The sequence below is a fragment of the Caretta caretta genome, chromosome 10 (assembly GCF_965140235.1).
Source record: "Caretta caretta isolate rCarCar2 chromosome 10, rCarCar1.hap1, whole genome shotgun sequence".
Lineage (NCBI taxonomy): Eukaryota > Metazoa > Chordata > Testudines > Cheloniidae > Caretta > Caretta caretta.
In genome coordinates, this window is record NC_134215.1 from 6,802,509 (window position 1) to 6,819,683 (window position 17,175).

General features: G+C 53.0%; 2 protein-coding genes across 3 annotated transcripts in view; one reads left to right on the plus strand and one right to left on the minus strand.

Annotated features, from left to right (window-relative positions):
• Window positions 1-16,768, plus strand: part of B9D1 (B9 domain containing 1) — a 28,558-nt gene extending 11,790 nt beyond the window's left edge. The window contains exon 7 of one of the 2 annotated variants that reach the window (XM_075117568.1): window positions 14,301-16,768. In XM_075117568.1, coding sequence (XP_074973669.1) covers window positions 14,301-14,647 — 347 coding nt within the window. In that variant the 3' untranslated portion in view covers window positions 14,648-16,768. Of the gene's footprint in view, window positions 1-14,214 lie in introns of both variants that reach the window. The other variant, XM_048867028.2, reaches the window with a different exon arrangement.
• Window positions 650-13,289, minus strand: LOC125643977 (melanin-concentrating hormone receptor 1-like). The gene is made up of 6 exons (XM_048867329.2): window positions 13,206-13,289; window positions 12,940-13,076; window positions 11,692-11,802; window positions 10,361-10,443; window positions 9,972-9,974; window positions 650-1,689 (listed from the first exon to the last, which is right to left on the minus strand). Exons 1-6 carry the CDS (start codon window positions 13,287-13,289, stop codon window positions 650-652), a joined length of 1,458 nt encoding a protein of 485 aa, XP_048723286.2.
• Window positions 16,769-17,175: the final 407 nt, after the last annotated feature.

Sequence of the window (17,175 nt, forward strand, 5' to 3'; positions counted from 1 at the left end):
CAGTCAACTTGCAGGATTTCTCATTGTTAACCACCCACAAGGTTAAAAATACACGTAGCTTGAGCCAGTCAGAAATCAGCATGTCATCCTGCCACCAATGAGAGCAGCGTTAGAAAAATACACTTTTCCCAAAGCCAGGTGAGGTGTTCAAGGGGCTTCAGCTCCGTAACAACAGAACCAGAGACCTTAAAGGTGGATAAGAGCGACGTTGGCTAGTGCTGAATCCTTCCCTTCAATGTGCTCTTGCGTGCTTTGTCAAGTCAGGTTTCAGTAGCAGTGATTCAAGCAATGGGGTTTCCAGTACATTCCTTACAAAACTATCATCCCATGCTGGAGTAGGTCTCACGGTAAGGAATTCTTTATAGTCAGCCTAAAAGATGTTCTGCTCCCGTTCACCATAGTATTTCCACAGTATGCAGCTGATGAAGTGAGCTGTAGCTCATGAAAGCTCATGCTCAAATAAATTGGTTAGTCTCTAAGGTGCCACAAGTACTCCTTTTCTTTTTGCATTCACCCTATAACTCCTGGTTGTGTGTCCTAAGACAAGGCTAACCCCTTCTTTTTGCTGCTTGGTGTCTACAACCTCAAAACTTTTTGACACCTATTTGTACCACCTGGCCATCACTCAGCTAAATCATGCGGGTTACCTCTAAGGAACCAAGACAGAGAGAGAGAGACAATTGTCTATATTATGAGAGTATGTCATGCTAAGATAGGTCTCCTGATTTGGTTCAGGACTTATTTTCACAGAGGGACTGACTTTCCCAGTGGCGTGTCTGTCATCTCTTCTGGCCTCCTGGCCTGGGCAGATTGCCTTCACCAGGTTCCTTTGGAAAGTGTCACTCAACACAATGTATATGAATGGGTTGATGCAGCTGCTTGCATAACCCAAGCTGATAGCTACATTATAGGCATAGAGGAACATAATGGAGGGCTGGGTGACTTTGAGATGGACCAACTGCAAGATATAATAGGGCGCCCAGCAGATAAAAAAGGCGGAGCAGATGGTTATTGCCATCTGCATGATCTTCTTAGTCCTGGCTCGGAAGTTTCTCTGGGGCAGCGGCAGCACCATGCATGAGATGTGCTTCTGTATCTTCAGATACACAATGCAGATGACTGAGAGCGGGATGACAAATGCCAGGAAGAACTGGTACAGCGTGTACCAATAGATATCAACTGAGAGGTTGGGTAGGATGATGCCACACCCAGCTTTGCTGCCAGGCAGAGCAATGGGCTGGGTGTACATGAACACCGGCACAATGGTTAGGAGAGACAGCAGGTAGAGCAGCAAGATCACCATGGCAGCTGTGCAGGGGGTGCGCATGTAGGCAGAGCGGATGGGGTGTACTGTGGCCAGGTAGCGGTCGATGGCCATTGCTGTGAGGATGTACGTGCTGGCGAACTGGCTGTTGGCATCTAAAGCAGTGATGATGGTGCACATGGTAGCCCCGAAAAGCCAGACGCCATTCCCTAGGAGCTGGTGGATAAGCAAGGGCATGCCCAGCAGGAACAGGAGGTCTGTGATGGAGAGGCTCATGATGAAGACATCTGCAGTGTTGTGGTTTCTCTTAGGTTTTTTGGTGATGGTGTAGATCACAATGCTGTTCCCTACAGTGCCCACCAGGCAAATTATGCCAAAAATGACAGGGAGGACAATGCTACTGTGGTCTTCCATTTCCCTGGTGCCTGCAGAGAAAAAGAACAACATGTCATTGGACATGTGCCTCACAGGTAGAAGACGGAAGGGTTGTGAGCCATTCCTCCGTGGATCTTCCCTTCACCCATCCCGTTATACATACATTACTGGGAATTAACTAGCAAAAGGCGGAATAAATAAGAACCAACCTCAACTTCCACCTGAGAATCAAACCAAACCTGCTTTGCGGTTGGAAAATGTTTAGGTAGCCTTTTAATGGTATTATTTCTTAGCTGTATGGTATAGCAGGCCCAGAAGCATCAGATACTATTCTTTTGGGATATTTCCAGCCCTACAGGAAGCAGGCCCTGTTGGCAATTGCATGAGAAAAATAGTTCTTCCTACCTGGAAAATGGACCTTATCAAAGGTCACTGCAAGGCAGCTCTCCTCCCCTTCCTCTGCCGCCCAGTGATGATCATCTGCCCAGCTCCCTAAGATCCTAACTGTGAGAGCACTTTGGAAATACCTCTGCCCTGGCACAGAACTGCAAAAGTCTATGAGGGCTGCTGGTGAAGGGTCAGTATCGCGTCATCAGCCTCCAAGATAAATCTTCCAAGGATGTTAGCGAGGGAGGGGAATATTCAAGGTCAACTCCTCATCCTTCTAGCCTTAAATTGTTCCTCCTGTCCCGATTCCTGCTGGCCATCAGCAGCAGCAGTAGCCTTAATGGATGGGCTTTCGTTCACGCGGTACCTGTTGGCCACGCTGAGGCACAGCCAGCCTTCTCTGGCTTAGCACAGCAAATGCAACATGACTTAGTAGCCTGCAGACACAAGGAGCTAATTGGACACATCAATGAGACGTCGCCTTTGAAAAATGAACTTTTGACCAGAGCCGAAATGGCAAGTTAATTAAAAATAAAATACAAGCCGCATCTGTCAGAGCAGACCTACCTCCAGCCCCATGTGCTCAGTGCAGGTGACTCTTCCCGCGCACCAGCCTGACTCATGCTAATCAATCGCTGGTTATTCCAAAGGCGCATGACATCTTTGTGTCCAAAGGCCAGACCCAACTGCCACTGGAAGTAGCTCCCCAGCCTTTGCAAGGAGCTGGATTAGGCCTAGGGTGACCAGACAGCAAGTGTGAAAAATTGGGACAGGGGATTGGGGGTAATAGACACCTATATAAGACAGAGCCCCAAAAAATCGGGACTATCGCTATAAAATCGGGACATCTGGTCACCCTAATTGGGCCGTAAACCTGGGTTCTTTTGGTCCTGACAGATAAGCACCTCAGGAACACTGCACTGTCATCATTTAATGCCTTTCACAGCATCAGTGTTTAATCAGCCAGTAATTGTCCTCCATCTGAGAACATTGTTACTTCAGAATGGCTAAAGATCAAAACAAAAAAACCCATAGCTGCTTTTCCTTTTGAGGCGTAGGAGGTTAGCGTAAGATGGGCTGTCAATTATTCTGTTGGGTTTGTTTTTTTTTAATAGAAGGAACAAACTGTACTTTCCTTCATAAGTAAAGTATAGTCCTCCTTTAGATATGGCTTTGCCAATTGGGCAGATGACGTTCACTGAAGCCAGTAAGGAAGGGGAGTCAAAGGGAAACAAAGAGGCTCAGGTTCATTGCGGGGCTTTGGTGAAGAGAAACCTCAGAAGCAGGAAAGGGGTGAGTTTACAAACCTGCCCTGTTTTATTAGCCAACCTGCACAGCGTATCTGGGACCAAATGTTCAGGCAAGCTCTAACCCCTGCGCACTCAGATGGCAAGCTTCTTGAGACGACTTATACATGCAAATCCATCTGGGGTCAGTGCATGTCAGTCCTATGTAGGGTGACCATATGTCCCGTTTGGGCCGGGACAGACCCTGTTTTAAGCCCTGTCCTGGCCGTGCCAACTTTTTTGACAGTAGTGCACATTTGTCCCGTTTGCTCCTGCCAACTGATCAAGTGGTAAAAACAAATGGGACAAACGCCCACTTTTGTCCAAAAAGTGAAGTGCAGAGGAACATGCGGGAAGAGGGGGGGGCGGGGGATGAGCAGCTATGCAAGTCCTGTGCAGGCGGGAGGCAGGGCTCAAGCAAGTAGCTCAGGTCAGCCCAGCAAGGGAGGGCTGAGGCCAGCCTCACGCAGTGTCCCGTTTTCCCTTTGGGAAATATGATCACCCTAATCCTATGTCCTGTGTGCACAGAAAGGTGTTATGGTGATGTGTTTTGGGCACTGGGATTAAGGTGACCCACTCTACTGCCAGCAAGAGGTCATGAAAACAAAAAACCTCAAGGGCCACTCTGACTGACGTGATGCGCTTTAATGGGCCTGATCCAAAGTCCATTCAAGTCAATGGCACTTCAATGGGTTTGGGATTAGGCCCAAAATGCTTATGGGGCATCCTGAAGCGTTCCCCTTTAGCCTGCATCTAGGCGTCTCTCCCAGCCAGTGCTGTTCTCTTGGCTTTTGAACCAGCTCAGTTCGAGCGCCAGAGAAAGCTAGCTGCCCCAAGCTGCAGCTGACCCCTGACTTCCATCAGTAGCCACCTCCCCCCCCAAATTTAGGACGGTCAGCAACACGGCTGCTGTGCAAAATGCTTCCAGCTGATTGGTGACTTTAACCCATTTTAATCGAGCTGGGAGCCCATGTGTTTCTCCCAGCAGGACTATCAGTTACGCTACAGGGCCCCAAGCCTGCCAGTGATCTGGGTGGGCCGAAAGCAGCACCCCATTGGCTCCAAGGGGCTGGGCCTGTGCTCCAGGCCCAGAGTTGAAGGCCGGGAGGGCCCACTAGATCCTCTGGTCTGACCACAGGCCCCCCCCCGAAATGAGACCAAAGCAAATGAGCCCCACTGTTGCGTACCACAGGCAGCACATAGGAGGGACCAAAGTGAATCAGTACCTGAGGGCCCCCCCGAAAGGCAGGGAAATGATTGAGCTACAGGCAGATAATCCTGGCACCTGACCCGCACCCCACGCTGCAGAGGAAGACAAAGAACTCCCCCCTCCCCTCCCCAAGGTCGCTGCCAGTCTTACCTGGGGGGACAATTCCTTCCCACCCACCCCCCATGGTGATCAGTTAGACCAGGGATCTCAAACTCAAATCACCACGAGGGCCACATGAGGACGAGTACATTGGCCCAAGGGCCGCATCACTGACCCCTTTTCATACAAAGATACAAAAGCCCCCACCTCTGCCCCGGCCCTGCCTCACTCCACCCCTTCCATGAGGCCCCCGCCCCTGCCCTGCCTCGTCCCACCCCTTCCTCACCCCCATTCCAACCACTTCCCCAAAGTCCCAACTCCGCCCCCTCCCTGCCCCCATTCCAACTCCTTCCCCAAATCCCCGCCCCGGTCCCGCCTCTTCTCCACCTCCTTCCCTGAGCACGCTGCACCCCTGCTCCTCCCCCCCTCCGTCCTGGAAAGTCCTAAGCGCCACCAAACAGCTGTTTGGCGGCGGGAAGCACCGGGAGGTAGACGGAGGAGCGGGGATGCTGCGCGCTCGGGGGCGGGGGGGGGTGAGGGGAGCTATGGCGGGCTGCAGGAAATAACTCTGCAGGCTGCATGTTTGAGACCCCCCTGAGTTAGACCCTGGGCAAGTGCCAGCCACTCAAGCACTTAAGGGGGGGGTGAGACTACTCAGTGACACCGCAGAGCCCTGGCCCTCCCCACCCCACACACGGCCCAGCCCTGGTGCTTCAGAGGAAGACGATTAAAAAAAACCCTCCCAGAATACACTAATGGGGCGGGAAGGGAAGAAATCCTCCTCTGACCCTGCCAGTGGGAGCTGAAACCCTAAAGCATGCACAAATTTCATTAGCCCATGCCTGCTTTTTGTGCCAAAGTCATTCATAAAAATAGCAAACAAGCTTAGTCCCAAGACCAAGCCTTGAGGAACTCCACTCATAACCTCCGACAGGCCAGCTTTCAGCACAAGCCATTGCCTTCTCCTCTGGAGCCAACTCCTTCACCACCTCACAAGGCTGCTAGCGTCCCCCCAGTTTACTAATAATTTCCCATGTGGCCTGGTGTCAAATGCTTTACGGAAGTCCAAGTATATCAGAGCTCCTGCCTTCCCCTTCACTAAAATAAAAACCATTTATTTCCTCAAAGAAGGAAATCAGGTTAGTCTGCCATGATCTGCCTTTGGTCAATCCATGCTGCATTCCAGCCCCTTTGCCATTTACCTCAATGGTAAATTCGCTTACGGTCACAATTTGCTCCAACTCCTGGCATGACTGCTGATGTCTCCCTGTGCTCATCATGATTCAGGAGCAGGGCAGTGCTTTTCAAAGACAGCTAAGAGAATTCGATGGCCATATCCCACAAGAGTTGGGTGCCCAACTCAGGGCCCTTTGACAAGCGTAGCCCATGCCCTATGTCTGTCTAGCGCCGAGCACAATCGGGCCCAGGTCTGGTTGATGCCAGCTGGTTCTGCTGCAGTAAAAATGCTAAATAACAACAATTCTGAATCTAGCCAGTGGGTTTTGAGATCATCCCCCGCAAGTCTGTGAAATGGGTGACTCTCTCCCTTCAGCCATTTTCTCAGCCAGGACGCTTGGGAAGGCCAGGAACTAACTGATGGTGTCAAACACCATGCCCGGTCCCTGCAGCAGAGCAATTTCAGAGGGGAGCCAGCTGTTTGTGACGTGATTACTCACCCTCATTACATAATTGTTTTACTTGCTGAGTAGAAACTAATTCCATGTCCTCGTTCCCTAATGCCGTCAACACTTACACTAATTACACGGGAAGCGCTGGGAGGTAGGTGGCGGAGCGGGGGTGCGGCGCGCTCAGGGAGATGCAATTTGGGCCACGAACGCTCTGTGAAATGTTACTCCACGCACTGTGAAGTAAAGCAACACAAGGAAATACACCCACCCACCCACACTGCCCACACCGCACATACACACACACCCCGCACACACACACCTGTGAGTTCAAAACAAGGGAGTAGGTACCGACACAGATCTACTGTATCCCCCTACACTCTCTCACTGCAACAAAAAAGTATAACTGCACTGCCCAAGCCACCCGTCCTTCAGAGGACAGGCCCAATGGGCCCTGCTTTAATGACTCTTAAGAGCTGGAAGGTTGGCAGTTTCTGAATGTTTCCCGCTTTGTGCCCTAAATCTCAATGCTGTTATGATGCCAAGTTTGCTTGCGTGGGGCTGGTGTAAGCCTTGTCTAGGGTGGTGTTCCATGTCTGTGACAGCTTGGGCTTAAACATTTAGAGTCTGAGCCAACACCCATTGATGACAGTGGAAAGGTTCCCATTGACCCAAATGAGCTTTGGATTGGACCCTTGGCGAGAATGTGTACTTACCATTGGACTATATAAGAGGAGCTAGGGTTGCCAACCCTCCAAGATTGTCCTGGAGTCTCCAGGAAGTAAAGCAGTCGTTCTTAAAGTGTAGGGCATGCCTCCCTTGGGTGGGGGGGCACAGAGGAACATTTGGGGGAGCATGGAGGGTCCTGCGCCAGCCCCCACGGAGGGGGGAGCACCACCCAGCCCTGCTCTGCTCCCAGCTCTGGTCTGGCCTTGGCCTCAGTTCCCAACTGCAGCTGTGCTCCCAGTCCCATCCCCACCCGCCAGCCCCTGGCTCCCAACCTGGCCGAGGGTCAGCACCTGGCTGCAGCCCTGACTGCCAGCCCCAACAGTGGCCCGGCCAGGAACTGCAGCCAATGGGAGCTGTGGAGGCGGTGCCTCCAGGCAGGGGCAGTGCGCAGAGCCCTCTGCTCCCCCCCCGCCAGGGGCCACAGGGACGTGCCAGCTGCTTCTGTGAGTGACGCAGGGCCAGGGCAGACAGGGAGCCTGCCTTAGCCCCACTGCAGTGCCGACCGGGAGCAAGTGCTGCCCAGACACAGCCTGCAACCCTCACCCTCACCCTCTCCCACACCCCAACCCCCTGCCCCAGACCTGAGCCCCCTCCAGCACCCAAGCTCCCTCCCAGAGCTTGCACCCCACACCCCCTCCTGCACCCCAACACCCTGCCCCAGGCTTAGCCCGGAGCCCCCTCCCACACTCCTAACCCCTTGGTCCCAGCCCAGAGCCCACACCCTCTCCTGAACCCAACCCCCTACCCCAGCCCAGTGAAAGTGAGTGAGGGTAGGGGAGAGTGAACGACAGAGGGAGGGGGAATGGAGTGAGCGGGGCCTCGGAGAAGTGGAGGGGCCTTGGGGAAGGGGACGGGGCAAGGGTGTTTGGGTTTGTGAGATGAGACACTTGGCAACCCTACTCCTAGCCCCAGGCCCACCCCTAGCTGTGGCCCCAACCTCAGCCCCTGGCTCCCAATCCAACCACAGCTCCAGGCCCAGCCGTGGCCCCCTTATCCCTGTCTGTGCCCCCCCTTCCTGCCCCTCCCTAGGGAGCCATGGCCTGCACCCGGCCCCGGTTCCCAGCTGTGGCTTCCGGGGGGGGCAATGTGAAAATTTTGGGAACCACTGAATTAATTTAATTAAAGATTAAATCATGTGACAAAACCTCCAGGAACACGGCCAACCAAAACTGGCAACCCTCGGTGGAAGACGCTCTTGCCTGCACTCCCTCGGAAGGGAAGGCAGCCCTGTGGCATGCAGCCCCCTGGAGTACAATTTGTACTGTCCTGTGGGACAGCATTTCCTACGGTGAGTAGATGGCAGAACCAAGCTAGGGTAACAGGTCAGACTCCGAATCCTGGAGCCAACCCCCGCCTCCTCCCCCACCCCCAAAAAAACATTTGGGGTGTTCGAAATGCTAGCCCACCTATAGATGGAAATTAACACCCTCCTTGATTTTTCCAAAGGCTGCTACTGTGTGCATAACGCTGGTAGCTGGGTCCGGGTGAATGGCTTGGCCAGGATATGTGCACATTTCTAATGGCAAGCTAGGCCCCTGGCTTTTACAGATAAGTAGAGGGGAATGGCCGCGTGGCAAGCCCCAGACTTGTTTAGCAGTGGGGGCTGCAGGGCAGGCTTGAGGGACATCAGCAGAGCAGGATGTGGGGAGAGCAAGGGACTTCGTGTCAGGGTTAAAGCGCACTGGCAGAACTGTTGAGCTGGGGACCCCAGCACTGGAAAACCCAGGGGTTCAGATTGAGGAGCATCTGCAGAGCTGGGTGTGGGGAGCCCAGAACTTGGCTCCTGGCCTTCCTGCAACACCCCTTAATATCAGTTAACAGCCACATCAGCACAGTGTTTCCATTCAGTCCCCTGCACTAGCCCACAAATAGAATGAAACGGGAGATGCAGGAAAATACATGGTCAGGATGATTTTGCCAGAGGTAGTGTGTAACCCTTGACTGAGATGACCTGCCCTTCCCCATATGGGTGAACACAGCTTTCCTGTGCCTCATGAAGGCTTGTGGCTACTAAAGAAGGAGCAAACTGTCAAGCCAGTTGTTTCAGGTCAGGGTATGTGACTTCCAAGTTCCAACAGCAAAGCAAGCCCTGATATTGTCTCTTGAGAGCGGCAGCTGGTTAGAGTCAAAGGGTGAAATTCACTCCTTTGCAGAGGGCCAGCAGAAAGGCTATGCACCACTTCGCTCCCGTTCTATTGCCCAGGACTAACACAAAAGTATAGGTTAGATTGGATTTAGATCGCACAAGACCAAACAAATACAACCAGACCGGGGTCTTTGCCTGACATCCAAGGGTTACTTCTGAATGAGCTGAATTCACAATATTTCGACCGGTTATTTTCCACTCCTCCAGCTGCCTCCGCATTGCCTGGCTTTGGCAGGGGCTGGGAGCACAAGCCCCGCAAACTACCATGAGAATGTCTCAAACATTTCCTCCTCACCCTTGGGAAGTTTGGATGAGGTTTCAGGAGCATCTGATCCTTTGGTCCTTCTCCCAACCAGCTCCACACCTCTAAGATTCAACTCCATTTACTTAACTCCGCCACGGTGTTTGGGCATGGAAAGACAGCGTCAGTGTGATTTGCGAGCAACCCTGGCTTTTACCTGATTTACATCAGAGGGAAAAGACCATGCGTGGGGGGGGAGATCTATACCCCTGAGTGTCACAGTTATACTGCCCAAATTCCATTTGTAGACAGTGCTGTGGCAACAGGAGGGCTTCATCGCTATAGCTAGCATCACTCGTGGAGGTGGAGTAACTATGTTGCCAACAGGTGAAGTTCTCCCCTTAGTGTAGGTAGCATCTTCACTGAAACGCTATAGCAGTGCAGGCATTGTAAGTGTAGACAAACCCTAAGTCTACGCCGCCGCATACAGCTGTTATTTGTGGGTGTGTACCTAAACTCATATGGGCCTCTTGGGTGCCCTTGAGCAAGTCACTTCACTGGTTTGCGCCTCGGTTTCCCCAGCTGTAATATAGGGATAATGATACTGACCTGCTTTGGGAAGTGCTTTGAGATCTCCTGATGAAAAGTGCTAGATAAGAGCTGGGTCATGATAGCCAGGGACTAAATGACGTTAAACGTGTGACTTAAAAGGCCAAATTTCAGGCCACAAGAAGCATTGAATATAGAATGTTAGTTATGAGTCAACATTCTGGCACAAGTGATTTTTGTGGTTGCAGGCGGAGTGTGGCTGTGTGTGGACAGAGCACGCGTGTGCAGACAATGTAGCCAGCACATGGCAATCTAACTGGGACAGCAGGTAGCCATGTGAGTGACAGGCTGCAGCACAATGTCCCGCTCATGGTGACATGTCAGATTTAGAGCCGGGGGGCGGAGACAGGAAAGGGAAATAAACACAAAGCGAAAGGAAGGTGCTTTACCTGCCCAAGGTGCAGCTGTCACGTTGGAATCATTTGAACCCCACAGCTTGCTGAAGACATCGCTCTTAGGCTCAGCCATCTCCCTAGGATTCAAGAACAGGCAGCCATAGATCAGTCCTGGAGCAGGGAGTCCCTCAGTAACCCTGCAGGCTGTGGTCTAACATAAGTGCCTGTTCCTTTCACTTCATGCCACTTTCCCCAGAGGACCCCAGGAGATTTGGCTGGGATCTATACAAGCAGCGATAGTATCCGAGCCATGGTTGACAAGGTGATCACGCCCTGCACGATGGCTTTGTCTACACTAGCACGTTAGTCGCTCAGGGGTGTGAAAAAAACACCCCCCCTCCCCCGCGACTGACGTACGTTTCACCGACTGAAGCGCTGGTGTGGACAGCAGTATGTCGGCAGGAGAGATACCTACTGCCGCTTGTTGGGGGTGGTTTAATTATGCCGGCGGCAGAGCTCTCTCCTGTCGGGCTACACGGGAGACCTTACAGCGGAACGGCTGTAGCCGTCCGGCTGAGCTAGTGTAAGGTCTGTACTGTAACCATAGCCTAATAGGCACTTACTTTAGAGTAATGTCACCATAGAAAAATCTAAGCACACTAGAGCAAGCCACCTACATAGAGAACACAGCCTTCTAATAATCCATTAGCGCTTTCATATTTAACTGTCTCGCTGTGCACCATTTAATCCGCTGTATGTGTTCTTTCTTACTCAGATCTATTGCTTTAAGGTGCTTTGAGTCATCACATGAGCTCAGAAACATACTTAGTCATCTTTCCCAGTGATTAAAGGCTATTCTTCGGTATACAATATATTTTCCGCAATACGGAAGCTTATAAAAGATTCGGGGTGGGGGAGGAAGACTACTCGCAAAGAAACAAAAGCCACAGTGACCTTCTCATTTCGACTAGATCTTCTGTATGCAGATCTATTTGCTCTCATTTAAACAGACGTAAATAGCTGAAGAACTGATTTATCACTCAGAAATGATTTGGCATGGAATATACACTGTGGGTAGCAGAGGTGCGTGCATCGGATAGATGGGGCGTTTGGCATCAGTGATTTAAACGGAATAGATGGTATGGTTGGCCTGGGCTCTACGGGATGGTTAGCACTGGTGAGGAACACAGATGGGATAGATATCATAGTTAGTGTCGGTGTTCGTGCAGGGTGGATAGCCCGGAGAGCATGAGGCACAGGTCAAAATAAAAACATTTCAGACTGCACTCGGATCCCACCCCGTTCCTAATCTGCCCTCTCTCACGGTGGTCTATTCCCGGCGAGCAAGTCCTTGACTGTAAAGAAAAGAAAGCAATTAGCAGTACCTGTGAAGCTGCTTGGCACGTCCTCTGTTTATGCTCGTCAGTGGCCACGGATGCTGCTCCCCTCCCGATGCCTTGCCTGTCTTGCTGCTGACCTGAGCTGCTTTACTTGTGCTCAGCCAGCCAATAAAAACAACAGATCAGCCAGGGCGATGCTTACACAAAACTGCACCAAGCTCCCTTCCCACTTGTCCAGCAGTGGTTCGCCCCCAGGTAAAATCTTTGGGCTTGACACACCCACAGGAAGAGGGTGTTTTCATTCGAGATCTTTAAGGCAACAGGAATCATTGCTGCACCCAGTCGCCACTGGCAGAGCGAGCTAGGCCCATGCGATGCAGCCACTTTCTAGCCCCGCGGGCAGAGCTCGGCTCCAGTGCGATAAAGCAGCTGGGATGGGGTGAAACGGGGCCCCCCTGAAGGGTGAGCCGTAGGACTGGGGTCAGTGCCCATCAGGGCTACCGGCCTGCTGCTGCGGACCAGGATACCAATACCTTCCCTTAACAGCGCCTCCGCCCCAAGGATGGGACCATGCTTTAAGGGACAGCCCCATCGACACGCACTGGCAGTGGGAGGCGTGCAGCCTACCAGGACACAGCACAATGAACAGCGCCCAGGGTTTAAGAACAATGCATCCGAACGAGCCCCACCCAGTGTTGCGTGGCTCCCTATGCACCCTGGAGGGACCTGCTGGCTCTAGCTCTGGGAGGACCCTTTGGTTCCAGGCCACATAGCATCACAAGGTCTGTGACGCCAGTCTCCACCCTCAGAGTGCGACAAAGCAGCCCCCAATTCAAATCCCTGCTGTGCATGATTGGGAGCAGAGACTTGAAGCCAGGTGTTCCCTATCCCAGGTGAGGGCTGGGACCGCCAGGCTGTCAAGTGTTGGGTGGGGAGGGGCCTTTCTTGTTGGAGCTGTAATTTGTATAACCAATTAACCGTTCATTGCGCTGGAACAAGAGCGGGTGACTACATATCGGTGGTTTGGGCGCTTCTGCGGGAGAATCAGGGTCATGCCCCTGCTCCATGGAATAGTTACGTATTTATACCAGGTGGAACAGCTCAGATGGAGAGAAACCCACCCCAGGCTTGCCCGGCGGTTTCAGCCCTTGCTTCTGCTCAGGCAGAGGGAGGCTTCAGTCCTGGCTTGCCCAGCTAAGTGCCCTAGCCACTGGGCTATTGGTATCCAGGCTACGCATGCCAGCCAACCCCAGAAATCCTCACTCCATGCAGAGCCCAACCTAGGAAACCTGCTCTGAGACCACCTGCGGCCTCGGGCCCTGCTGTGGAGACAGGCAGGGGAACACCAGCTCCGAGAAGTCCGTAGGCAAGAGCTCGGGCTCTGAGCAGCTCATTAGCTGCAGGGCAGCATCAGGAGGCTTTGCACGCTCCTGACAGCAGAAACAGGCACTTGGGGGGTCTCTTTAGGCACCTACAGGACCAGGCAGCAGCTGAGCGATGGGTTTGAGAACATCGGTGGCTCCTAAATGTTGGATTTAGGTGCCTGAAGAGGATCTCACCCGAGGAGACTTAACGCTGCAGCCTTTGTGCCCAATGCGGGCCTGTGGCTGGCACGAGAAGAAAGCCGGTGTTCTGGTAGCCATCTTGAGAGGTGTGTTTGTAAGCCCTCCATCTCGCCACCACCTGGGGGTGGACTCCCCCCCACAGGAGCTGATGCTGGTGTCAGAATGAGCCCCAAGGAGCTGTAAGCAGAGGGTCCAGTCTGTGGCCGGACCTAAGTTCCCCCTATTTCCGTGGCCGCTCATGCCAAGCCACAGGTCAAAGACTTTGCCTTGGCAACAGTCTGGCCTCATCTCACACAGCAGGACAAAGCTTGTAAGGCTCCAATTAAGGCAGGTGTGTGGGTGCACATCAGGGGGACCGGGGGCACTGTTTGAGACGCGCCGTGCCTGGGACTCAGAGGGTACTGAAGGGAGACCTTCCTTCCTGCTGCCCGTCAGGGGTGGGAGCTGCCAGTGGGTGTCAGTTCATTTCTATCGCTTTGTCCTCTCAAAGCCAGGGCAACCTGCCGGCGGGCGCATTCCTCAGCGAGCTCAGACAGGACTCCTAGCTCTTCTCACACGACCAGCACTAGCCTCTGGCACTGTTAGGCGGAAGGAGGGGCTAGTCATTAAAGCACAGGACCAGGAGCCTGGGGTTGTGCCAGGGACGCGTTATGTGATCGTGGGCAAATCCTGTCCCCTTTCTGCGTGTAATGAGCCCAGTGATGATTACCTGGCTCAGGAGGATGCATTTTAAAGCCCCGGCTGAGATTTTCCCAAATCCAGCCCCGGTGGCAGTCCCTCCCAGCAGAGGGGCTGAATTTAAATCCCTTTGCCACTCTGGGTGCCCACAGCTGTTTACACAGCTGCAGCTGGGCTCACCGAACAGAGCCTGAGCCTTACCTGCCCCTCTTGCTTGTCCACCTGCTTTGCATGCGCTAGCAGCATGAAGCTGGTGTAGCTGGCTCAGCGTGACTCGCTGCCAGCCCCAGCTCACGCTGACCCTTCATTCCCTCTGCCCGCACAGCTTGGCTGGCCCTGAGGATCCGGCCCAGGGCGCCCTCTGGAGCTGCTAACCACGCTGTGCTGAACTCTCGCTGTACAACCTTCCAGCCACCAGAATGTCCTTTGAAGGAGTGACGGGGTTCAGGGCAAGCCACCAAGCTCTAGGACCGCTGCTATGCCAAGCTGAGGCCGGCCTGGGAGAGGAACGAGAGCCACTGCTCTGCCTCACAAACACACCGATGCCAGAAAGACCCAACTCAGCCTGGCTGCGTCACGTTCACAGGCAGACTCGGCAAATGTATATAACTGAGGCACTTAGAGCACCGCCGGCTACGAAGTCCTTCTCCAAAGAACGTCCGGATGACATGTCAAGTGCTCCAGTGGGCTACACAGGGCGTATCGTCCTTCATTCGATGGGTCCAGCTCACACGCTGCATGTGCAAGGACACACCTAGCCGGGATTTAAGTCTGAAGCTGGGCGCTCGTCAGGTACAGAGGGTGTCGGGGGCAGAGTTAAGGTTGATTGGGTGACTTTAGCTGGACTTTGCCTTGCTTTCCAATGGTTGGGGGTTTTTTTAAGGGGAGCCTGGCTTTTTAATTTCCTGTGCTTCTAACGTTCGTTAACTACAAGCTTCATTTAAGGCAGGGGTTACAAGACGAACGCCGCATTAACTCCAGCTCACAGAGCTGCCCTGAACCCGCACCCGCAGCTTCTCGAACGCACAGATTGCGGGCAGGCGAGGCCCTGGGGTCTTTGCAGTCCCAGCCTAACCCAGGTGCCCATCACAGCTCATCAGCCTGGCTTGTGTGGTGAGGGGGAAATGGGTGGTCATTTTTATTGACGGCGTGTCGTTAGTCTGACACGTCGCTGCCCAGACATGGCAAAGTCTCCGAGCTGCTTGGAGCCCTGGAGAGAGAGGCCACGAGAGCCCCCACTTGGAAGACGGCCCAATTCCTGGGCTGAGTGTGTAGCAGGGCCCGAGACTTGGTGCATTTTCAGGTTTCTCTTGGGACGTTGGGTCAGTGGCCGAAGCTCGGTTCTTGCTTGGGCAAAGTTCCCAGGGAAGTCAAAGGGAGTTTTGCCCGCACAAGGAGGAATTGAAAACTGAGCAAGATCATCAGGGCTCGACCCAATAAATATCAGTATTATTGGGGGTGGGGGGGCGGGGGAGAGGCGTACTTCATAGCAAGGGTTGGCCTAGCTCACTGCACACCCCAGGGGCTCCTTGCATCCCCCCCATAGGATCCCTGGGTGCCACCCTCCCCTCCCCCTCAATTTCAGGGACCCACTGCAACACCTCTCCCCTACCCTCACGCCAGCGGCTGTGTGTGCACTCCCCAATTCCCATACCCCCATGGCTAGGACTCCATATGACTCTCCTTCCCCCAATTTCCTTGCACCAGGAGCTGTGTGTACCCCCCATTCCTCCCCCACATAGCAGGGGCTCTTTGTTCATCCCCCTGCCAGAGGTTCTGGCTGCACCACTCCCCCATTCCCCCCTCACCTCCATGCCAGGGGCTCCGCATGGCCCCACGGTCCCCAATTTTCCCTCCATGGCGGGGGCTCTGTGTGTGCTCCCATTTCCCCCCTGCTCTCCATATCAGGCTCCCCCATTCTCCCCACACACACTGCTGCCCCGAGCTGTCTGCTGAGCTGCTAATAGAATTCAGGCCCCCTGAGGTGCAGTGCCCTTGTTGGATCATATTAAAGAAGTTCTGTATTAAAATCACAAATGAGTTTGATTCCCCATAGTTTAAATTCCAGGGTATTACTAATTAAGAGGTCTCTTGGGTTTTGGTACTGTTTCTCTCCCTCTATGTGTGAAACTTGCAAGCTGCGAATTGTGTTAGTACATTCTAAGACAGAGTCTGTTCTCAAAGCAATTCACAGAGAGAGAGACTCAAAGCAATACGCTAACAACAGAAACAGCACCCAGAGACTCCCCACCCTTTTGTTGTATTAACAATTGTGATTAAAATAGAGATAGAGGATGTATGTGGATGGATGCTGGGTGTGGATAATAACTGAATGATCAGGGAGGTGCCAGCCTAAGAATCCAGTGTCCATCGGCTGAAGAAGGTGTCAAGTGGAAATAACCAGAGGACCCCCGGAGGGCAGACTGGAATCCACCCAACAGCCTCAAGAATGGGAGAACCAAAGAACAAGATAACGTCTGGCAGCACGGAGCCGTCAGGAATGTGCCATCTGTTTATTGCTTCAGCAACAGCATGATGAAGTAATTCCCATAGACTGGCATAGGAAGAAATTCCTATAAAAATGGACTCTAAAAAGTGAGAACTTTGGGGAGTCTGATTCTGAAAACCAACTTCCAGGAGCATCAGATGAGCATCTGACAAGGCCCTGCTCCCTCCTCATGTCCAGGCCACCTGGCCAGTGGCTTGGCGTGAGCAACTCTAAGGCTGGTAACTATGATAACAACCTTGCAGAACCTGTGTGTGTGTGTGTGTGAATAAATATGAGATGGAATGGAATGTTAGAGCTATAACTAACTGCTTACTATGATTCTTTCTGTATTCACAATAAATGTGGTATTTTGCCTTTTCCTCTTTAATAAGATCCTGCTGGTTTTTATTTTATTGGTATAACACCCTACCCACTAGGTCATGCTGCCTCTAGAATTAGCAGACCAGGCCCTGTTGTGAGACTGGCTGGTGCAATCATGGCAGCCCTGCGTACAGACCCAGGACCCACAAGCGCCGTGGTAACACAGCTGGGTGCTGTGGGGCGGGAGTGTTGCCACCTGGCCATCTTCTCCTGGGATCATCCCCTCTTTTGGGTAGCAGTCCTGGGAAAATCTGTGAGGCTGAGAGTCCTCCCTGCCAGCTGCCTAGTCTGATGGGCTCAGGATCAACCCAGAGGGCCTGGGTTTTTGTACCTCAGAGGTGGCAGCCCCATGCTACAGTTCTTTACTGAGAGCTCCTGGAAACCGGGTCAGCAGCTGGCCGTGAGCCCAGCAAAGCA